Raw genomic sequence first — 25,384 nt, forward strand, 5'->3', positions numbered from 1 at the left:
ACAGAAAAATGACTAGGAGGAGAAAACTATTCCTGAATCTTGGGTTCTTAGTTCGGGTTCTCTGCAGTATTTTGGCTCAGATTCAGCTGGTAATTGTTAATAAAGCCGATACTAACACAATAATTACACAATCAACGTTTCATGATGGTTTTAGGCAGGTCATGGTTTGTGTGTGAACCAGCTGATCTACGGCTGATGTGTCCTGCGATGAATAAACCGTATGTCTCCAGTTTATCTGCGGAGATTCACAATCAAGCGCTTCATTATCTGCTGTTTACTGAGAACCAGAAGCATCTTATCAAACGGAGAATTAATCAGCATGGCACAGTGTGATATATTCATTTCCATTACGTGTGAATAATCTGCTGGTGTGAAGCCATGAAGAGTGTCTCGTCTCACACACCAACATGATGTTCCCGAAAACCAACTCTTTCCCAACATGACGTACGGATTCGTCAAAGATCATTCGCATGAAAAATCGATGCATAAAATTCCAGCCCTTACTGTAACTCTGATTAAAAAAACTGATTGATACTGTACATCAGTATTAGTCTCTGCCCATTCCTCTGTCGTCCATCTCTCTTCCCTCACGCTCAGCTCGTCGGAGAGAACGAATCCCGTCTGTTCTCCTGAAGCGGAAGAACACACAGTGCTGGAGAACAGCAGGAAAGCTTAAATGATTTGGAAAGGCAAGAGTTTTCGTTCTATTTCGCAGTTGAAACTTTCATGAGATTTCATGCGGGTCTAGTAGGAATTTTTTTTCCTGGATTCTCTTACATATCTGGGAATGAGAATTTCACATCAGTATGAAATAAAGGAATCGTGAAAAGGAGAAGATGAAAAAGATAAAAAATATAACCACACAGAAATATTTAAAGAAACATCTCCATCACTTGGGTAGTCTAAGCTAAACTAGTGTTTCTAGGTCTGACTATGTGTAAAAGTTTATGATCAAATGTTCTCTTGCATAATAAATGACCCGTTCAAGACATTTCACCCCCCGCGATAGAACTGTAAATTAGCATAAAGCCCTTTAGCATATAAAAGAAAAAGCATTTGCATGAATGTTCTCTAATGTCTCGCAATATCATTTCTCCTCACATCGTCCCATCATGAAGAAAACTGGATTTTTAATGGAGACTTGATTCTTTTCACATCAGCAAATGAAAAAGAAAAATACTAAATCAAGATAAAAGCTCCATAAACATAAAAATCTAAACATAAAGGACAAATGGATAAAATATGGGATAATAAAGAATAAAAAAAAGTCTTATGTTTGCCGTCAGGTACGATACTTTGCCTTGTCCACACTAATGAGTTTTTGTTTGAAAACGCAACTTTTTTCTCTCTCTCTCGGATATGAAAACACTTTCCAAAGTGGATAAATGTGAAAACGTTGTTGTGGACGGTGAAAACTGAGGTATTTGAAAACGATGACGTAAGTTTAGTCATGTGACGCATATGTTCTCTTTCAGCTGCTGAAATATGTTCCTTCACACACTCTTCATATCACAGTCCTGCACAGATGACAGAAAACACACTCGCATCTGCTGTCCTGCGGTGAAACATGAAAACAGTTTCGTTTTAGACCGAACACAACAGTGAGTGAGAGCGACCTGGACGATCAGTGAATGAGGAGATATTTGCTGAATAAAATGATCCTGCCAGAAGAATCGAGCGATAACTTGATCATTTATTTCCCCGTCTGTATCATCTCAGTGCGCTTCTGTGAGGGTTTAAGCGCTGTACGGAGAGCGCCTGGAAACGCTAGTGTGGACGGAGAGCGCCTGGAAACGCTAGTGTGGACGGAGAACGCCTGGAAACGCTAGTGTGGACGGAGAACGCCTGGAAACGCTAGTGTGGACGGAGAGCGTTTGGAAACGCTAGTGTGGACGGAGAGCGCCTGGAAACGCTAGTGTGGACGGAGAGCGCCTGGAAACGCTAGTGTGGACGGAGAACGCCTGGAAACGCTAGTGTGGACGGAGAGCGCCTTGAAACGCTAGTGTGGACGGAGAGCGCCTTGAAACGCTAGTGTGGACGGAGAGCGCCTGGAAACGCTAGTGTGGACGGAGAACGCCTGGAAACGCTAGTGTGGACGGAGAACGCCTGGAAACGCTAGTGTGGACGGAGAGCGCCTTGAAACGCTAGTGTGGACGGAGAGCGCCTGGAAACGCTAGTGTGGACGGAGAGCGCCTTGAAACGCTAGTGTGGACGGAGAACGCCTGGAAACGCTAGTGTGGACGGAGAGCGCCTTGAAACGCTAGTGTGGACGGAGAGCGCCTTGAAACGCTAGTGTGGACGGAGAGCGCCTGGAAACGCTAGTGTGGACGGAGAGCGCCTTGAAACGCTAGTGTGGACGGAGAACGCCTGGAAACGCTAGTGTGGACGGAGAGCGCCTTGAAACGCTAGTGTGGACGGAGAGCGCCTGGAAACGCTAGTGTGGACGGAGAACGCCTGGAAACGCTAGTGTGGACGGAGAGCGCCTTGAAACGCTAGTGTGGACGGAGAACGCCTGGAAACGCTAGTGTGGACGGAGAACGCCTGGAAACGCTAGTGTGGACGGAGAACGCCTGGAAACGCTAGTGTGGACGGAGAGCGCCTTGAAACGCTAGTGTGGACGGAGAACGCTTGGAAACGAAAACGTCGGTTTCAAATCTATCTGGATTAATGGAGACGTAGCCATAGAAATTAGAAACTGAAATTAAGTAAAATATGCGTCACATCACTAAACTTACATTATCGTTTTCAAATATGTCAGTTTTCCCAGTCCACACTACAATGCGAAAATGGCGTTTTCAAATTTATCCACTTTGGAGAGCGTTTTCAAAAAGGTTTGTTTTCATTAATAAAAACGCTGTCTCAGTGTGACGGACGGCCAAAACGGAGAGAAAAAGATGCGTTTTCAAAGGAAAACATTAGTGTGGACAAGGCCTGAGTTTCAGGAAAATTAAGCACAATCTCTTTCTTGAGCTGGAAGGATTTCAGAAAGGATTTCTCTTGGTGTTTTGGTCCTGGAGCGCAGGGAATATGTTGATCAGCGAATATGGAGCGAGAGGAGCATGACTGCACTGACATTTACAGACTCTGCTGTTTACGGACACAGTGGGAGGATTTTCCTGATTGTTTTCACACTAATGAATTTGTCGGTAAGGATTCTGACAGGTTGGACGGCTCGCTGGCCTCGTGTGTTTGATTAGGACTGGAGCTCTACTCTGCAGGACTCTGGGTTGAAGAGGCTGTCGATGTGACAAATCATTCATCCGTCCACCCTGAAGGAGAAACTGTGACTCAATCACAGCCAATCAGAAGAGCGTGTGGAGCCGGCCAATCAGACTCCCCGTGGGCGGAGCTATCCAGCTTGAAGCTGCAGTAATGGAGGTTATGCACTGACGTCAGTTTCCCGCGGGAACACACTCCCTCACACTGACTGGCAGAAGAGCTGCTGAATGACTGGATTTAATAGTGGAAACTGCGAAAACGCCAGTAAAGCAAACGATTATCAGTTTAAACTAAAGGTTGGACTCGATATAGTGTTCCTTACAACTTACCAAAGATCCAGTGATCCGTGGATATTGATTTTCAGCAGGAATCATGTTTCCTGACATTTATATGAGCCTGATTTTGACGCCGGGCAAATACATGAAGCAAATTTGCCTGTGAACGCTTTATATAAATACAATATAGGTCTACATCCAGGTGATCACTTATACTGTATGAATGTTATATATATCATCATATCCATACAATATATAAGGGTGTGATTTCACCCCTAAATTCAGCAGATTGACAAAATGATAACAGCAAATTTCCACCTTTCTCTGCCTGGATCCAGATGTTCCTGTGAATTACAGCGATCCATTTGCTTCTGTAAAAATAAATACCTCAGATTTCTTGTAAAATCTAGTTGTTCAGTCAATCTCAAAGCTCTTTCCCGCTTTAGTTGTGTTTTTCGTGGCTGAAAACGAATGCTGCCACTCAGACGTCACACGCATACACTTTACTGAAGCCAAGCAGGATCGACGGCATCTTGTTTCTCGTACTTTTATTTTCCCAGTTAATGTGTTTACTTCTGTTTGCATAATTGCACATTCCTCAACGCTGTTAAAAACCCATTGGTGTTCTGGCTTGCAGTGGTGTTTGCGCTCTCCTAATCAGTTTCCAAACACCAGCCGATAGTGCTTTACAAATCTACTGGTTTACGTCCAGAGGTTATAAAACCCACCGGTGGCACTGAGTCTCACACAGCTTTGGTCTTCAATGGCACCGCATTTACATAACATCATAAACTGCAATCAGGCATCAGTCAGGATGATTTAATGTTGCTTATGAGTGAAGGAGGTGTGTGTTAATAACTTTTCAGCCACGGAAAAATTGCTTAAAATCCAATCCTTCCACCCACCAGTTGTTCTGTCAATCAAAGCAAAGCATGTTTTCTGATATAATCATTCCCTGCATCAGAATAATGAAGGATCGCAGGAACCGATCAAGCCTGGTGGAGTTAGACGAGAGTTAGACGAGACTAAACCAGTCAATGTCGGTTTAAATTGTGGACTGAACTCAAACCTTGATCATTTTAAAATGGCCTGTTTAAAATCCCATCTGATTTGGAGGCCGTCAATCAAAGCGTGCAGTCCGAAAGATATTTCAAAACTGATATGCAAATCAACAATATTTAACATATCATGGGAGAAATGCCAATGAGTTCTCAGCTCAAGAATAATAAGAGAATTTCAGAGCATTTTAATATCTGTCAGACTGACTTTTATTATTGGAATGGATATTTCAAAATATTGTTTTTCAAATGAGTGGGAAAAAGGACTGAATTTGAAGATTACTTAAACATTTATGGATGGCCAAAATAAGATACTCCTCCTCATTCAGAGAGAAACATTACACTCAGAAATAACCCTTTAATGGGGTTCTAGAACTCTAGGGGTTTCACTTTATTTTCGATGAACTTTTTAACACATTCTGTTGACTATAAGTAATGTTGCACCTACATGTCTACTAGCTCTCATTAGAGTATTAGTAGAGTATTTGTGGACTGGTAGGTTCGGGTTAGTAGAATAATTTGATGTGTAATTTCAAAGATACTTATAGTCAGTAGAATGTATGAATGAATGTCTGTTGAGGAGCATCAAAATAAAGAGTTAGCAGATATTAAGCAGACAGTCTACTAATACTCTAATGAGAGTTAGTTTAATAATGATAATAATTAATTCATTACATTTATATAGCGCTTTTCTCGGCACTCAAAGCGCTGTACATAGAAGGGGGGAATCTTTTTCTCCTTTTGCTGCACAGTTACCCATCAGAATATTCAAAAGGGACCATCAGAATAAAGTGTAAGCCTCTAGGACTCTTGACTCGGTTTTAAAGAACACCAAAAAATGCCAAAAAGGTTCTATATAAGGAGAAATGTCTTAAATGGTTCCATAATACTTTCATATTTAACAAGTTATAAAAAATTTTTTTCTAGTGAAGTATTTTAACAAACTGTTTTATTTATAAAATTTCATTAAAAATAAAATATGAACTTAAAGGCACAATCCGTAATTTTCGCCACTAGAGGCCGCTTATTCAAAACGAAGGCGCAGTGTGGAAGAATGGGAGTGTCGTCTTCAATCCACAGCCGAGCGAGAGGAATCCGACAGACTCGGGCAGAAATCATGGATGAGTGAATGTGTTAAAGTTTTATTAATGTTACTGTGGTATGAAGCATGATTGAGAGCCGCTGGAGCGAGTGCTAACGGGAGAGACCCGCGACTCACACCGGCCCCGAGATTGTACATGGTTAAAACAATCAGAATAAATACATTTGAGTGTGTTGAAAGTTATGTTATAAAGTTACTCTGTGTGTTCGCTCTGTGGCGGCTCTGAGACACTTCAGTAATCTAGATCGATATTAGAATACCATATTAATATAAACTGGATGACTTGTGAAGCCAATATATTTTAATGATGGAGAAAGCTCTCTCTGCTTACGCTATATTAGCCACTTGACAAAATAGTGTTGTCTCCGACACATGATAAACACATAGTACTCGCGGTAAATCAGGAAAACAAGTGAAGACTGTGTTTGGCTATTTATCAAGGATTGGTTTTCTGATGATAAAAGTATCCAAACAGTTGCTCACATGTCTAATAAAACACATAATATATTAAAGTGTCGTTGTTGTTTGCATGGTTTCTAAGTAAAACTGGAAATCGAGGGAAACGTGGATATGACGTCATCGACAGGCGATGCATTGACACGGTCCGTGTCCTGGTTAAAATAGCTGATTTCTCTGGATTTAAACATTGTTTGAAACATGTGGGATAATGTAAGTACACAACTCAACAAAAGATGTAACATTGATCTAGTTCTTTGTGGATATGTTTAAGTCCATAAAATGATCCCATGTAGAAAGGTTTCTATATATAGGGTGAACAGACTTGTGTCAGCACAACTCAATATCAAACTCAAGCTCAGTCTGGGCACTTCAGGGATTTGATTTTTATTTATTGTATTATTATTTGCATTACCAGACTATAAAAGCCCATTTCCACCACAAAGTAAACAAATAAGAAGGTTATTGTGAGAGAAAGATGAAAATAAGAAATAGTCACACCGTTAGATATATACAATAAAGTCGCAGTTGCAGAAACTTAAAGGTTAGGGTTAGTCTTCCCCAGGGTCCACAGACGAGGTTCAGGTTAGGGTTAGGGTTAGTCTTCCCCAGGGTCCACAGACGAGGTTTAGGTTAGGGTTAGGGTTAGTCTTCCCCAGGGTCCACAGACGAGGTTTAGGTTAGGGTTAGGGTTAGTCTTCCCCAGGGTCCACAGACGAGGTTTAGGTTAGGGTTAGGGTTAGTCTTCCCCAGGGTCCACAGACGAGGTTTAGGTTAGGGTTAGGGTTAGTCTTCCCCAGGGTCCACAGACGAGGTTTAGGTTAGGGTTAGGGTTAGGGTTAGTCCCAGACTGAAACGCATGTTTGCGCTGTTTTAACTGAAAGATAGTGTGCTGAAGACAGGACACAACAGGGTGAAACCATCAGAACGATTGTTGAATTCCCAAAGCTCTGGGTCAGTGTGCAACTACTGCTTCTCCTCCCGGCTCACGGAGGCTCGACTGAAAGAAGACATGAGGACGAGCATATCAACACGTCTGTGTGAAAGAACTGTCTCGATCTCTTCGGGGAACTGCTCTATATTCAAGCCGAGCAAAACCAAAGGTCAGAGCCTTGAAAACCCATCATATCTGTCCCTGTCCAGGAACTGGCCGTGTGAATGGACGGTGACTTTGGGATACATACGGATATGAATAATTATTAGTTCTGCTTTGATTGTCAAGTCAAGTCAGCTTTATTTCTATAGCGTTTTTACAACACAGAGTGTTTCAAAGCAGCTTTACAGAGACAACAGGGAAATAATGCAACAAAGTTTGTGTCTAGAAGAAAATAGCGTCACAGTCCAGCTCAAGTTCAGTGATGCTTCATTTCTGTTCTAAAAAGTTATTAATTTACTTCATTTATATATATATAGCCGCTCTGGAGAAACCGTGATGTCATCGTCCAGCTCAGTTCAGTTCTCATATAATGGTGTCAGTGCAGGAGAGCAATAATATTGTTGGATATTAAATGTGTGCAGCTTGCAGAGAGAAAATTTTCTACTATCTCGTATATTTGATCATATTTTTACTCACTGTCTTTATACAGGTACACAGTTTATAGTAACCACGTCTGTTAAAAACAACTAAAAAAAGCAGCATGTGCTCCATATAAATATAAGTCATAGTTCACAGGAAATCTTGTGAACGCGAGAAACATTGGGAATGAATCTTTGAGTCACTGATTTGTGAAATCCAATTTGAGAATCAAATCAACTGACTCACTGAAAGAATGATTCATTCACTGATTTGATTCCCTAGTTCGACTCACTGACTCACTGATCTGGTCTTCTAATCCAGTGAGTAATGACTGAATAATGACTGTTTCTAAAACACAGCGATCATATAGATCTACAACAGATCTGTAATTCTTGACAGATGTCAAAAAGCAATTTCTCCTTTTGTGTTCCACAGAAAAAAAAACTGGATATGTGTTTTGAAAATGAATGTGCAAATAATGATTGTGGTAAACTATTCCTTTGGGATCGTACAGATACTGGAAAATGAAATTCAAGGACTTTCAAGGACTTTTCAAGCACTACTTTTTTGATTTTCAAGGACAACAATCAGAGATCTCACTTATCAAACATTATCTTAATTATCTTTCAAATTATAAAAAAGGTAAATAGATCAATAAAAAAAACGAATAAAACAAAATGGCACAAATAAAGTGCAGCAGATGCAATGACTGCGGACTAACTATTAAGAGGATACTATGACAAAGATATCGCTTTCCTTATTCAAACTGATTTCTTCTCTCTTGAATATGTATATATATATATATATATTGATATATATATAATATACTAGAATAATTATATGAGCAATATCACGCTCATAGCTATGTGAAATGGCTCTATATCAACATCAGATGGGTGTATAAAGATTGTTTTATCAATAAAATTAAACACTATTTTCTAATATAGCCTATTTTCTTCAAATAATTCAAGCACCTTTTCAGAAATATGGGTGTTTTTAAGGGTTCCCTTTCAAGGGAACTCCCGTTGCGTCGAGAATGACGCTATGGGGAACGCTTTGCGTGATGACGTCTTGAAGCACATGTAAAATCAGTCCAATGGTGTAGCGGGACGTCAGAGGCGGGTGACGTCACGTACCAGGAAGCTATAAAAGCCGGCCCGAAACAGAAAACGAAAGCTTTCTGAGTCTTCAGTCGCGCTCTGTGTTGAAATCTGTCCTTGTTATTTGGTGTTGTCTGTCTATATATATATATATTTTTATTCAGATATGGCGAGCAAGCAGCAGTATCGAGTGTGTGTCCATCCCTGCCCGCGTTATTTAACGGGAGGTGACACACACACTCTTTGTGTTGTTTGTTTGGGAGAGGAGCATGCCCAGTCAGCACTCGAGGGTGGTGACTGTGTGCATTGCTGTGCGCTTCCATTGCGGACGCTCCGATCCCGGTTGGCTCGGTTCAATCCCGACCACGTTCCCCAGGGCTCGGGTCCCGCCGCGGCTGAGGCTCGGCGGCGATCTCAGACCTGGGGTTCGCAAATGGATCTGTCAGTGGATGTTGAGACGGGCTCTGCCTTATCTCAGCCTCTTACTGACAGATCCAGTGCCTCTCATCAGGGTGTGGAAGCACGCGCTGCGGTTTCTTCCCCCCCGATAGAGGCACCAATACTACAACTATCCAGCTCTGAGGAGTTGGATGTTGTAAGTATTGAAGCTGAGTCTGAGGATTCGCCACCTCAGTCTCATGCATTTGAAGAGCTGCTTGATGTAGTTACTAGAGCAGTTGACAGACTTTCTATTGAGTGGCCAGAGGATAGGCAGGACGTTCGTTCGAAAAGCAAACTCGACGAACGCTTCCTGCCATCTCGTGCACAGCCTCAGCGCAGGAGTCTTCCGTTTTTCCCCGATCTCCACACCGAGGTGTCGAGATCGTGGGGAAAACCAATGTCATACAGAGTATACACACCACAAACATCCCATTACTCTTCCATCTATAAATATAAAGAGCATGGTTATGGGGAGATGCCGAAGGTGGAGGAGACGTTGGCGAACTATCTCTCTCCAGCAACGGCATCTTCCTTGAAGACTCCTACACTCCCCACTAAACCAGTAAAGTTTACATCTTCCCTGATTCATAAATCATATGCAGCCGCTGGTCAAGCTGCAGCGTGTCTGCATACGATGTCCCTTATGCAGGCTTATCAGGCAGAATTACTGGGTGATTTAGAGGAGGGCGGGGGTATTGGTCCTGACACAGTAGCTGAACTGCGTAGAGCCACAGATTTGTCTCTCAGGGCCACCAAGGAGACCGCTAAATCAGTCGGGCGGTCTATGGCAGCCCTGGTGGCCACTGAGAGGCATCTGTGGCTCAATCTGAGTGACATCAAAGATAGAGAAAAACATGTTCTTTTAGATGCGCCGGTTTCTACTGTTGGGCTATTTGGAGATGCAGTGAACAGTGCGGTAGCTAAATCGCAAGAAGCTTCAAAACAGGCTGCTGCACTCCAGAAACTTCTCCCCCGCCGTTCTTTCATTGAGGCTGCTGAGCGGGAGCAGCCTCACTCCTCTAAAAAGAGCGCTGATCATCGTGCCACTCAAAAGCAGAGTGTGTCCTCCCGTGCTCCCCCACAAAAATCTCGGGGACACGGAGGGCGCGCTCAAACCCAGCAGTCTTCGAGGGGTAGAGCGGATCTGCGGACCGTTATTACTGCCAAGAAGGCTGCTGGGAAGAAATCCTGACGTCCGAGGGCTCAGGACTAATGAGGGTAGTCCCCCCCGAAGCAGAGCGGTTAACACCTCTTTTTACGGTGCCCGTCTCTCTTCGGTACCCTCAGGGGACCGTTCTGCCAACCCTGCCGCCTCAGGTGTTACAGGGCGCAGCGGTCTCCGGCGAGCACATATCTCAAGGACCACCCGGAAACGTAGTGGCCTCGGGATGCCCGCCCCCTCCGAGGAGGGTGTTAGAGCAGTCTGTTCGGTCGCTCCCTGCCGGTGCGCCGTTACAGGGCGACGAATTGACTACTCGACAACAACAAAATCCAGAAACCAGTCTCGAGAGGCTGGTACCTCTAGTAGAATCTTTGACAGCGTGGAAGCTACTGTCAAATGTTTCTCGTTGGGTCCTGCAGACCGTAGAAAAAGGGTATCAGATACAATTCAAGAAACGCCCACCTCGGTTTATGGGGGTCCTGCCCACAGTGGTGGGCCCCGAGCAGGTTCTGGTTATGGAACAGGAAGTAAACACTCTGTTAGAGAAAGGGGCCATAGAATATGTACCTCCCTCCGACAGGGAAGCCGGGTTTTACAGCCGGTACTTCATAGTTCCAAAGAAGGACGGGGGATTGCGTCCCATTTTAGATCTTCGAGTTCTGAACGAGTCAGTCATGCAGCTCAAGTTCAAAATGTTAACATTGAGACAGATCGTGCCACAGATCAGGTCCGAGGACTGGTTTGTCACGATAGACCTCAAGGACGCATATTTCCATATTTCCATCCGTCCGTGTCATTGGAAGTTCCTGAGGTTTGCTTTCGGGGGCAAAGCATACCAATATCGGGTTCTTCCATTCGGCCTAGCTTTATCACCCCGCACTTTCACCAAATGCATGGATGCAGCTCTGGCGCCGCTGCGCCTCCAGGGTATTCGCATCATGAACTACATCGACGATTGGTTGATTTTAGCTCATTCGCATCAGTTGGCGGTTCAACATCGAGATGTTGTTCTCGCCCACATGAAAGAGTTGGGGTTACGGCTGAACGCCAAGAAGAGTGTGCTTTCTCCACTCCAGAGGACCACTTTTTTAGGCGTGGTTTGGGACTCAGTGTCGATGCAGGCGCGCCTGTCACCGCCACGTATAGAGTCCATCCTTGCAGCTGTGAAAGGTGTAAAGCTAGGCCAGCTACTCACTGTCAAACAGTTCCAGAGACTGTTGGGTCTCATGGCAGCAGCTTCCAACGTGATACCTTTTGGACTACTGCACATGAGGCCCCTGCAGTGGTGGCTCAGGACCAGGGGGTTTTCCCCGAGGGGCAACCCATTTCGCACGATCAGGGTCACGCGGCGATGCTTACGTGCCCTGGTTATGTGGAAGAAACCTTGGTTCCTGTCCCAGGGCCCAGTGTTGGGAGCTCCTTGTCGTCGCAAACTGCTAACGACGGATGCTTCCCTCACGGGTTGGGGAGCGATCCTGGAGGGTCGCTCATCTCAAGGTCTGTGGGAAGACCATCATCGTTCCTGGCATATCAATCGCCTAGAGATGTTAGCTGTCTTCCGGGCTCTGAGGAGCTTTATCACAGATCTCAGGGGACACCATGTGTTAGTACACACGGACAACACGTCGGTAGTCGCCTATATCAACCACCAAGGGGGTTTGCGCTCGCGCCCGTTATCCAACTTGGCACGCCATATCCTCTTGTGGTCCCAGGGGAAGTTACTGTCACTCAGGGCAGCTTACATCCCCGGGGTCCAGAATATAGGAGCAGACACTCTGTCGAGGCAGGGGCCGAGGCCCGGGGAATGGAGGCTCCACCCCGAGGTGGTGGAGCTGATATGGAGGGAGTTCGGCCAAGCACAAGTGGATCTGTTTGCGTCTCGAGAGACGTCTCACTGTCCACTTTGGTTCTCCCTCACGCATCCAGCTCCTCTGGGACTGGATGCTATGGTTCAGACGTGGCCGAGGCTACGTCTGTACGCCTTTCCCCCAGTTGCTCTGCTCCCGGGAGTTCTGGAGAGAGTTCGCAGGGACCGGGTTTGCCTGCTTCTTATAGCCCCGCGCTGGCCGGGCAGAGTATGGTTTCCCGATCTGGTCTCCCTCCTCGACGGGCATCCTCTGGAGTTACCCGTCAGGAGAGACCTTCTGTCCCAGGCAGGGGGCTCAATATTTCACCCCCGCCCAGAACTGTGGAACCTGTGGGCTTGGCCTCTGAGGGGGCCCAGCTCATAGAGTCAGGTCTCTCAACTGAGGTTGTTGAGACCATTCTACAGTCCAGAGCTCCCTCCACGAGGAAACTTTATGCCCTGAAGTGGAGAGTCTTCACTTCTTGGTGTAGTGACCGTCGGTTGGACCCAGTTAACTGCCCAATTGGTACAGTGCTGGAGTTCCTGCAGGACCGGTTCACTGCAGGTCTGACCCCGTCCACTTTAAAGGTTTATGTGGCGGCCATAGGTGCTTACCACATTCCTTTGGGTGGAATGTCTGTGGGGAAAGACCCTTTGATATCTCGTTTCCTTCGTGGCACTTGGAGGCTGAGGCCTGCAGTTCGCTCTAGGGTGCCACCATGGGACTTGTCCATTGCATTACAAGGCTTGTCCCTGGCCCCCTTTGAGCCTATTGAGGAGGTTCCTGAGAAGTTTTTAACGCTGAAAGCTCTTTTCCTTCTTGCTATTTCCTCTCTCAAGAGAATTGGGGATCTCCAAGCGTTGTCGGTTGCTCCGTCATGCTTGGAGTTTGCTCCGGGTATGATCAAAGCATTTCTTCATCCGAGACCGGGCTATATCCCCAAGGTCCCCACTAATGTGGTCAGACCTATTGTTCTGCAGGCCTTCTGTCCTCCTCCCTTTCAAAATGCGGACCAGGAGGCTAATAATTTGCTTTGCCCTGTGCGGGCGTTAGACGCATATGTCCACAGAGCTGCCCTGTGGCGAAAAAGTGATCAATTATTTGTGTGCTTTGGGTCCCCTAACAAAGGAGGTCCAGTGTCTAAGCAGAGGATGAGCAAGTGGGTGGTCGAGGCTATCTCACTTGCTTATGAGGCGGCTGGGCAGCCTTCTCCTTTGGCTGTCCGGTCGCACTCTACAAGGAGTATGGCGGCCTCTAAGGCCCTTATTTCAGGAGTTTCACTACAGGATGTCTGTGATGCGGCAGGCTGGTCCTCACCGCACACTTTCGTCAGGTTTTACTCTTTGGATCTAGACTCTGCTCCAGGGTCTCATGTTTTGTCATCCTAGTGCTGCTCTATTAGATTACACACAGGACAGACATTTGTAGCTATGGAGGCGTTGGTATAGACGTTCCCCATAGCGTCATTCTCGACGCAACGGGAGTTCCCTTGAAAGGGAACGCCTCGGTTACGACTGTAACCTCGGTTCCCTGAAGAGGGAACGAGCGTTGCGTCGCCTTGCCATATCTCCTTCATGCCTGTCAGCTCGACTTCAGACTTTTACGAAGCTTTCGTTTTCTGTTTCGGGCCGGCTTTTATAGCTTCCTGGTACGTGACGTCACCCGCCTCTGACGTCCCGCTACACCATTGGACTGATTTTACATGTGCTTCAAGACGTCATCACGCAAAGCGTTCCCCATAGCGTCATTCTCGACGCAACGCTCGTTCCCTCTTCAGGGAACCGAGGTTACAGTCGTAACCGAGGCGTTTTCCAAGACTTACATTTCAAAAAGTCAAATTCAAGCACTTTAAGCACTTTGTACGAACCCTGCATGCAAAAGAAAATCATATTCTGATCGAAGAAGTTTCAACTCTCCCTCAACCGACTCAGACTCAGAACTAAAGGCATTCAGAGCTTTAATCAATAAGGTTCATGACGTGATGACGCAGACACGCATGACTGAACTTTTGGCCGAGGAGTTTGTTTTCCTGATCAGCCACATGTGAAGCGTGTTCACCATCAGAGAGCAACACAACATTCACAGAGCCTCTTTATGATGATGATCACTCGCCGGTCTGAGTCGGCCTCCTCAACGACCCTTAATCACCATGGTGAATCTCCAAGCCTGGGCTATTCTGGAGCGCAGGGCAGAAGAGGTGAGGATGAAGAGACCAGTGGCATGGCAACAGTCAGACGACAAGACCGAGAGAAACACAGCGATTCATCCAGCAGGAAAACATTCCACGACATGTCGGCTTTAGTTACGGAGAGAACGGCCATACGACACACACACTGAGAGAGTCCGACACACACACTGACACACACTGAGAGAGTCAGAGAAAAACCATCCGACACACACACTGACACACACACACTGACACACACACTGAGAGAGAAACATCTCAGTCATCATTATCAGGAGGAGAGATGTGTCCGAAAACATTGGTTTCACTGGAATGAATCAAACGTAATCATTGTCATCAATGGACTTACAGTCAGACCAGAGTTTATTCAGACTCCTTCAACATTTCTCTCATGATCACAGTTTATTCGCTATAGTTTAGAAAATGGTAATAAAATATGAGCAGAACTCAGCTGATATTTGACTGGTTTTGTCCGTCCTTCTGTTAGACTGTCTCACACATGAATTATGTTGAATATCTGTCAGCTGTTAAATTTAACTACACAATTAGATAATACCAGTTTAGCTCAACCAATCACCAAGCAATGCTTCATTTTGTTCAGTCTGTGTGTAAAAAGAGCATTAGCAATTAAAGAAAACACACTTCAGCAAAACATGATCAGGTCAAAGTGTCCGAATCATTTTTGGCCCCAAATGTTTATAATGTTACTGGTAGTCGCTGTATGAAGAATATTTGGGTATAATATCTCAAAGTTTAGTATATTTTGCTCTCCTCACTTACATAAATGAACTATATTGTCCTGATCACACTAGTAAAAAAAAGAAGATATCTGGTGTCTGAATAATGTCTGGTTTGACTGTATATAATATGGCTAAACGAGGCTGTGAGACGTACAACTCGCACTGATTGTTAAATAGATGAACACTGAAAATATGTCTTTCCAAAACCTCTTCTTCATCCATGTTGAGTTAAACACACAGACTTTAGTCAATACTGTCGTTGTCAATGTTGAATCCTGCAGAAACTAGACATCTCAACGTCAGCAGTCTCATATCAAATCAGTTTACCTTTATAGCTAGAACGTACTGTATGTTACATAGTCCATGCATTCTGTCTTTAAAGTCATCTATATGCAAGTGCACATCTAAAATAATGAACCTTTAGAAGATATATGCATTAAACATGTCAAACATTGTCATAAAAATAAAAAAAGGTCCCTGTAAATGAGATAAAGCAAGATGAACTCGTCCAGAGTAAAAACAAAATGCCAATCACAGAGCATTGCGACCCGGACTGCAGATATTCACAGAGAAGTGAAGGGTGTTTCTGTCATGTTGAAACGCATCAGTCTGGAAAGCATTCATTCGCCTTGCAGCGTCCAGATCCTTTCTCTCATGTTTTATGACCAACAAAAATAGCCGTCCCTTCCACCACGCCACGAGATGCTGAATAGCCCATTGTGAAAAGGGCACTAAAGACACATAACCCAAACACACACACACGTCTCCGGCAGGTTTCAGACAGACGGGGAAATAAATGGATTTTAGGTCAATGCTTTGTACTGAGGAAATGAAATTGCAGTCCTAATGGAGATTGTCTTTCCTCTCATGGTTATTCTGGTACGATCACTACGAGTTCCCCTGTTTAAGAGCTGCAGTGTGTTCCTGACCCACGACACACTCATGACGGCTATAACACCGACACCGATACACGTCATTCCCCACCGCGTTTCCTTGCCCTTTAAAGGACTTCCAGAAATGCCATTAATATTGTCAGGTTTTCATGAGCCATTCTTTTGCACAGAGAGTAGATTCATTGTTCCCGGTCTGAGTCAGCAGAGAGCGCATGAATATTAATCGCTGCATAACCAGTGAGAACTGACACATGTGGAAGGCTTGTACGCGAGTGGGATGAAGAAAGGCACCTTACCGAAGGCTATTAGATGAAGCTCGATGTTTTCATGTACGTGTTAGAAATCAGGCGGCGGGTGCAAACCTTCCACTCGCTCACAGATCATTCACATTACTCACGTTACACTGCAGATGTGGAGATGATGATGATACACACACCCTTCACACATGTTCAAAAGGTTTCGTTTTTCAGTAGAAGTCTTTAAAATAACATACAGTCAACCAAACATTATTCAGACACCAGATATCATTGTTAATATTTTTTACTAGTGTGATCAGGACACTATAGTTCATTTATGTAAGTGAGGAGAGCAAAATATACTAAACTGTGAGATATTATACCCAAATATTCTTCATACAGCGACTACCAGTGACATTTATAAACATTTGGGGCCAAAAATGATTCGGACACTTTGAGCTGATCATGTTTTGCTGAAGTGTGTTTTCTTTAATTGCTAATGCTCTTTTTACACACAGACTGAACAAAATGAAGCATTGCTTGGTGATTGGTTGAGCTAAACTGGTATTATCTAATTGTGTAGTTAAATTTAACAGCTGACAGATATTCAACATAATTCATGTGTGAGACAGTCTAACAAAAGGACGGACAAAACCAGTCAAATATCAACTGAGTTCTGCTCATATTTTATCACCATTTTCTAAACTATAGCGAATAAACTGATAATGTGAGAAATGTTGAAGGTTTCTGAATAAAAAGTATTTTAAGAGAATAGGTCTTATTTGATTTTCAGTGAAGTTTATTTTTAATCCCTATGAGCGAGCGGACATTGACCACTGGGACTTTTTACTGTTTACTGTATCAAATCCACTTGATACAGTGTCTGTGTTTATAATTTATCATTTCTATTGAAATGATAATCAAATGAAATTTAATTTTCATGTTTATTAAAGTTAATGCTAGAAAAATATTTAGGGTTTAAATGTGCATTTAATCATCTCCCAAATTTGGATAACAGGGTTGCAAAATTTGCACATCTCATAAAAAAATAAATAGAAAATAAAACAGGTTTGTTGTGAACTCTATTCTGTGCCGTGTGAAGAGCTGGTACGGGATTTTCTCACGGAAAATGGAAAACCCGGAACAGTGGAGCGGACTGATTTCTGAAAGCTTTGAGCTGTGTGTGGAAATCTCTGGAGCTCCGTTCGTTTCTTGTACATGTAAAACTCAAGCTTTGGCTTCTTTGGGAACAACCTTCGGTGACACAAACTAACAAACTACTCAACATTAAAGGGTCGTGAACTCAGAAATTGACATGTAAGAGGCCAGTGTACTATAAAACATACTGTAAGTTTCAGAAATTGAAACTTTCTTGTTAATCTTTTATTGAAAAAATGTGTATTTCACTTCTGGGCTTTCATTACCTAATAGATATGCATATTTCAGCATAAGACTTAACAGACAGAAGAGCTTCAAGAACAGGATCACAGGATTTCAGATCAATCGTTTGTTACGGACACATGTTTTCAGTCATTAAGCAGCGATAGAGAATCACGTTACCTTTGGCGTGACTTCGGCCCAGCGTCACAAAGCCAGAGGAGATGAAGTTGTGCAGGTCGTGTCCACCTCCTCGAGTGCTCTCCTTCAAGTAATGAGCTCCTGTGAACGACAAGTAGAAGATCATCATCACATGTAGAAGGTCATCATCACATGTAGAAGATCATCATCATCATCACATGTAGAAGATCATCATGTAGAAGATCATCATCACATGTAGAAGATCATCATCACATGTAGAAGATCATCATCACATGTAGAAGAACTTCATCACATGTAGAAGATCTTCATCACATGTAGAAGATCATCATCACATGTAGAAGATCTTCATCACATGTAGAAGATCATCATCACATGTAGAAGATCATCATCACATGTAGAAGATCTTCATCACATGTAGAAGATCATCATCACATGTAGAAGAACTTCACATGTAGAAGATCATCATCACATGTAGAAGATCTTCATCACATGTAGAAGATCATCATCACATGTAGAAGATCATCATCACATGTAGAAGATCATCATCATATAGAAGATCATCATCACATGTAGAAGATCATCATCATATAGAAGATCATCATCACATGTATAAGATCATCATCACATGTAGAAGATCATCATCATATAGAAGATCATCATCACATGTAGAAGATCATCATCACATGTAGAAGATCATCATCACATGTAGAAGATCATCGTCACATGTAGAAGATCATCGTCACATGTAGAAGATCATCGTCACATGTAGAAGATCATCGTCACATGTAGAAGATCATCATCACATGTAGAAGATCATCATCACATGTAGATCATCATCACATGTAGAAGATCACATCACATGTAGAAGAACTTCATCACATGTAGAAGATCATCATCACATGTAGAAGATCATCATCACATGTAGAAGATCATCATCACATGTAGAAGAACTTCATCACATGTAGAAGATCATCATCACATGTAGAAGATCATCATCACATGTAGAAGATCTTCATCACATGTAGAAGATCATCATCACATGTAGAAGATCATCACCACATGTAGAAGATCATCATCACATGTAGATCATCATCACATGTAGAAGATCACATCACATGTAGAAGAACTTCATCACATGTAGAAGATCATCATCACATGTAGAAGATCATCATCACATGTAGAAGATCATCATCACATGTAGAAGATCATCATCACATGTAGAAGATCATCATCACATGTAGATCATCATCACATGTAGAAGATCACATCACATGTAGAAGAACTTCATCACATGTAGAAGATCATCATCACATGTAGAAGATCATCATCACATGTAGAAGATCATCATCACATGTAGATCATCATCACATGTAGAAGATCACATCATATGTAGAAGATCATCGTCACATGTAGAAGATCATCATCACATGTAGAAGATCATCATCACATCACATGTAGAAGATCATCATCACATCACATGTAGAAGATCATCATCACATGTAGAAGAACTTCACATGTAGAAGATCATCATCACATGTAGAAGATCTTCATCACATGTAGAAGATCATCATCACATGTAGAAGATCATCATCACATGTAGAAGATCATCATCATATAGAAGATCATCATCACATGTAGAAGATCATCATCATATAGAAGATCATCATCACATGTATAAGATCATCATCACATGTAGAAGATCATCATCATATAGAAGATCATCATCACATGTAGAAGATCATCATCACATGTAGAAGATCATCATCATATGTAGAAGATCATCGTCACATGTAGAAGATCATCGTCACATGTAGAAGATCATCGTCACATGTAGAAGATCATCGTCACATGTAGAAGATCATCATCACATGTAGAAGAACTTCGTCACATGTAGAAGATCTTCATCACATGTAGAAGATCATCATCACATGTAGAAGATCATCATCACATGTAGAAGATCATCATCACATGTAGAAGATCTTCATCACATGTAGAAGATCATCATCACATGTAGAAGATCATCACCACATGTAGAAGATCATCATCACATGTAGATCATCATCACATGTAGAAGATCACATCACATGTAGAAGAACTTCATCACATGTAGAAGATCATCATCACATGTAGAAGATCATCATCACATGTAGAAGATCATCATCACATGTAGATCATCATCACATGTAGAAGATCACATCACATGTAGAAGAACTTCATCACATGTAGAAGATCATCATCACATGTAGAAGATCATCATCACATGTAGAAGATCATCATCACATGTAGATCATCATCACATGTAGAAGATCACATCATATGTAGAAGATCATCGTCACATGTAGAAGATCATCATCACATGTAGAAGATCATCATCACATCACATGTAGAAGATCATCATCACATGTAGAAGATCATCGTCACATGTAGAAGATCATCATCACATGTAGAAGATCATCGTCACATGTAGAAGATCATCATCACATGTAGAAGATCATCGTCACATGTAGAAGATCATCATCACATGTAGAAGATCATCATCATATAGAAGATCATCATCACATGTAGAAGATCATCATCACATGTAGAAGATCATCATCACATGTAGAAGATCATCATCATATAGAAGATCATCATCACATGTAGAAGATCATCATCACATGTAGAAGATCATCGTCACATGTAGAAGATCACATCACATGTAGAAGATCACTGCATTGATCATTCTCTAAGATCACTGCAGTTCTTCCAGAGTAAACACCCGTCAGAAGCAGAACAGGACTAATCCCCAGTGCATTTCAAGACTTATGACTTTCCATAATTCATAGGTAAAGTCACCTTGTCCACACAACAGAATATTAGATGCTGGCACTGTCCGAGGTCTTATATTAATTCCTGACGTTCTAATTATCAATGAAATAGCAGCATAACGATAACCTTGAGCACCATCTGGGCTTTAGTGTAGCGTTCACTCAAACATGAGCATCATATCTGCGTGTTTCTGGGCTTTAGTGAAGAATCCAAATGCTCTTCATTCCCAAAACTGTTCACAATGTCCACCCAAAAATGAGTATTCTGACATAATTGATGTATTCACCATTATGTTGTTTCAAACCTGTATGCACTTCTCTTTCTTCTGTGGAACACAAAAGAAGATGCTTTAAAAACGGACATTACAATACTATTGTACACTGTTGCAAATGCAAGTTTAAATGGAACAGTTTCATTTAAACTTTAGACAAAATATTAAAAACAAATTATAAAAAAAATCGACATTCTGAAAAATATCTTTTGTGTTCAGCAGAAGAAAGAAACTCGTAAAGGTTTGAAACAACTTTAGGGAGAGTAAATGATGACAGAATTTTCATTTTCAAGAGAACTATTCCTTTAAGCTCTGAAACTTGCAGGATATTTTAATGGTACAAAGTCCTCGTACAGTATATGTCAAAAGATCAAAGCAAATTTGATTTCTCATGTCATGACCCCTTTTATTAATCTATCCAATAAATCCACCACTATTTAAAGTCAATAAGGTGTGCTTTTTATAGCTAAACGAGAAGCACAACAGGAAGAACAAGGCTGAAGAATCAAAAGGTTGAGCTGTAGGAAACACCGAGTTAAAATGTTGTTTACAGAGTCTGTCAGATTCTCATACTGAGAGCCAGCACGTTCAAAGACGCTTTTGCTTCGGATCACTAGGAACAGTTGGACAAACAGAAAACAACAACACAACCAGGGGCGTCGGCCTCGGGGTAAAACCAGTACTGATTACCAGGGCCCCAAGGGGAGAGAGGGCCCTTGAAAAGTCTGGAATATATTTTATTTTACCTGGATATTTTCATGAATAAATGAATTTCATAATGAATGTCAGATGAAATGTAAAGTTAGTGTATTGGCTGAATAACTTGGTTGATTGACTGACTGGTCCCACCCCTTGCTAATGCGCCAAATGGTTTAGTCCATCTGCAGCTTTCTGTTTATGTTATGAGCGCAAACTTCTGTTGTAGAAATGTCTTTCTCAAAGAAAGCCATATCAGGCCACTAAAAAAGAAAGGAAAGACAGGAGAAGGAAAGAAAACAAAATGAGGGGAAACAATTGGTAACTGACTTCTTTTCAAAGAAAGGTGAGAACAAACTAGAACACGAAATCTATAGTGCTAAACTGCTTGAATATCTCAAATGAACTGAGACAACCCACTGAAAGAGCAGAACATACACTTTCAGATGATAATGTGGTTATACATGTAATCTGAGGTAAAGGCTAAATAAATAAACTGTACACTAACAATCCTGTTTGCCTACAACACACCATTATAATAGCCTAATTTGAAACATGTTTAATTTTAAATGAATAGGCTATAATATCTAAAATTAGCAATAATTGGCAATTATGATTTTTTTATAATTACTAAAAACTGATTTTTTTCAGTACAAAAACTGCTAAACTTTGACAAAAAGTAACTTTTATTGTTATAATTGTGATTTCATAATATGTAGATATGAATCTAACTGGAAAAACCTGTGAAAAGATGTTTTTTAGTTTTAAACTTTTAGTACTTTTAGAGCTCTGCAGCCATCTACTGGTTAAAGAGATTTTATTCTTTTTTCTTTTAAAACTGCATTTTCCAAAATATGGGCAAAAAATCTTACAATAAACCATGTCAAATTAACCATGTTATCCCATGAATGAAATTTAGAAATGTGGGTCTTTTATAAGGGTGAATTTTAAAACTTTATTTTTTATTTTGACAAAAACCTATTTTTAAATATATATTTTAATTTATTTATAGAAATTTTGTGGAGTAAAAATATCCAAATGTGGAGTAAAAACATTAATAAACTGAGTAAAAAAACCTAAACAATTATTTTGTTACAAAATTACATTTTGTTGCCTGGGGTCTCTGAGATATGTACTCACAAGGCATTTGCCCACCGGCAACTACACTCACCTAAAGGATTATTAGGAACACCATACTAATACTGTGTTTGACCCCCTTTCGCCTTCAGAACTGCCTTAATTCTACGTGGCATTGATTCAACAAGGTGCTGAAAGCACTCTTTAGAAATGTTGGCCCATATTGATAGGATAGCATCTTGCAGTTGATGGAGATTTGTGGGATGCACATCCAGGGCACGAAGCTCCCGTTCCACCACATCCCAAAGATGCTCTATTGGGTTGAGATCTGTTGACTGTGGGGGCATTTTAGTACAGTGAACTCATTGTCATGTTCAAGAAACCTATTTGAAATGATTCGAGCTTTGTGACATGGTGCATTATCCTGCTGGAAGTAGCCATCAGAGGATGGGTACATGGTGGTCATAAAGGGATGGACATGGTCAGAAACAATGCTCAGGTAGGCCGTGGCATTTAAACGATGCCCAATTGGCACTAAGGGGCCTAAAGTGTGCCAAGAAAACATCCCCCACACCATTACACCACCACCACCAGCCTGCACAGTGGTAACAAGGCATGATGGATCCATGTTCTCATTCTGTTTACGCCAAATTCTGACTCTACCATCTGAATGTCTCAACAGAAATCGAGACTCATCAGACCAGGCAACATTTTTCCAGTCTTCAACTGTCCAATTTTGGTGAGCTTGTGCAAATTGTAGCCTCTTTTTCCTATTTGTAGTGGAGATGAGTGGTACCCGGTGGGGTCTTCTGCTGTTGTAGCCCATCCGCCTCAAGGTTGTGCGTGTTGTGGCTTCACAAATGCTTTGCTGCATACCTCGGTTGTAACGAGTGGTTATTTCAGTCAAAGTTGCTCTTCTATCAGCTTGAATCAGTCGGCCCATTCTCCTCTGACCTCTAGCATCAACAAGGCATTTTCGCCCACAGGACTGCCGCATACTGGATGTTTTTCCCTTTTCACACCATTCTTTGTAAACCCTAGAAATGGTTGTGCGTGAAAATCCCAGTAACTGAGCAAACTGTGAAATACAGGCCCGTCTGGCACCAACAACCATGCCACGCTCAAAATTGCTTAAATCACCTTTCTTTCCCATTCTGACATTCAGTTTGGAGTTCAGGAGATTGTCTTGACCAGGACCACACCCCTAAATGCATTGAAGCAACTGCCATGTGATTGGTTGATTAGATAATTGCATTAATGAGAAATTGAACAGGTGTTCCTAATAACCCTTTAGGTGAGTGTATACTTGCCATTGGGACTTTTGATTAAGTATACAAAAAACTATAGATCTCTTGTAAGATTTGTTTTGTTTGGAAGATTCAAGAGACCTTCATGATTATGCAGATATATATATATATATATATATATATGTCAACAAAAAATACTTATTAGTAACATGACAATGACCTTTCTTTGGGAGGGTCATGCTTCCTGGAAGTAGGGATAGGAAGTTGACAGCCTCATGTGACAGGAAGGAAGTGAATACCTATTTTTTTCTTTTTCTTGAAATCCTTTATTTGGTTGTTTGCTTGCATGTCATTGAGACATAAAACATGGATAACATCTAGAAAAAACTTACAAAAGGAAAATGACAACTATACACTGCAGCAACTATAGTTGCTGATGGGCTTAAATGGGTTAAACTTAGTAACCACAGTAAAGTAGGCTAGAGAATGTTGGGAAAGGAGGTTTGAAATGTGTGTGGACATATGCACATATGACAAATTATTAGGCTACTTTAAGCATTACAGTTAATCGTTAATAGTTATTACCCTAAAACATCTAGGCCTCCAGATTCATGTGTACAGAGGCCAGATTATTTCATCCTTTTTTTTCTGAGGAACATCAGGACTGCCTGTGCACAGGGCCCGGGATGTTGTGCTACGGCCTGAACACAACACTGAGGTAAGAGTCAGATCTGACACAGTCCTCTGAATCAAATTACTCAACATGAGGCAGGGGGTACAGAACGCAATAAAGCCACGATAAAATTCTCTCACTCGAAACCCCAAGAACCTCAAGCATCTCTTGCTCAGGTGAGCCGCCTTGCCGAGAATTCATTATGCGCTGCCGTTACTGACTATGAAGCTGAAATTAACAGGCAGTTATTTTGCACCCCTAAGGAAATCCCCAAAAGTGCTCAGAGAATCTGAGATGCAGTTTAAATGAAAATGGCTTCAGAGCCGGAAACCATTAGCGAGAGTCCTTGAAGCTGCGCTTTGACCCGCGTGTGTTCGAGGAGGAACACTGTCTGTGTGTGAGGATGATGCTGAGGCCTTGCAAACCACAGGGAGAAATACACTCACACTTTATGGCCCGTCCAACTTTGATATTAATTGCTAAGTGTAGCGATGAAGAGGCTATAAGTTCAAAAATGTGTAGAGCTGTATCATTATGGAATTGCCCATTGGCGCTCCACATCTTAATTAAACTAATTACATTATAGTTTAATAAGCCAGACAAATTTTATGCATGCAATGCTGATCTCTTAAAGCAATATTTGAGTAAATACACACAAACGCCTACAGAAACGCATTCACTGCACTGCACTTCGTTCTTTCTTTCTTTCTTTCTTTCTTTCTTTCTTTCATCGCTTATTTTGGGAGAAAGGCTGTGTTATTATTTGTTTAGGGATATTTCTAATCTAATATATTATGCATGCATGTTTTCACTGTCAAATCATTCTTTAGTCACTTGAGATTC

The 25,384-nt window shown here is 42.0% G+C and overlaps 1 protein-coding gene across 7 annotated transcripts in view; it reads right to left on the bottom strand.

Annotated features, from left to right (window-relative positions):
* The window catches only part of LOC311096252 (shisa family member 6), a 69,759-nt gene that overhangs the window by 38,642 nt on the left and 5,733 nt on the right, over positions 1-25,384 (bottom strand). For all 7 annotated transcript variants that reach the window (XM_084135320.1, XM_084135319.1, XM_084135317.1 and 4 more), the window contains exon 4: positions 17,791-17,889. In XM_084135320.1, the coding sequence (XP_083991446.1) occupies positions 17,791-17,889 (99 nt within the window). The remainder of the gene's footprint in view (positions 1-17,790; positions 17,890-25,384) is intronic.

This window comes from Abramis brama (genome assembly GCF_963993115.1).
Source record: "Abramis brama genome assembly, chromosome: 14".
Lineage (NCBI taxonomy): Eukaryota > Metazoa > Chordata > Actinopteri > Cypriniformes > Leuciscidae > Abramis > Abramis brama.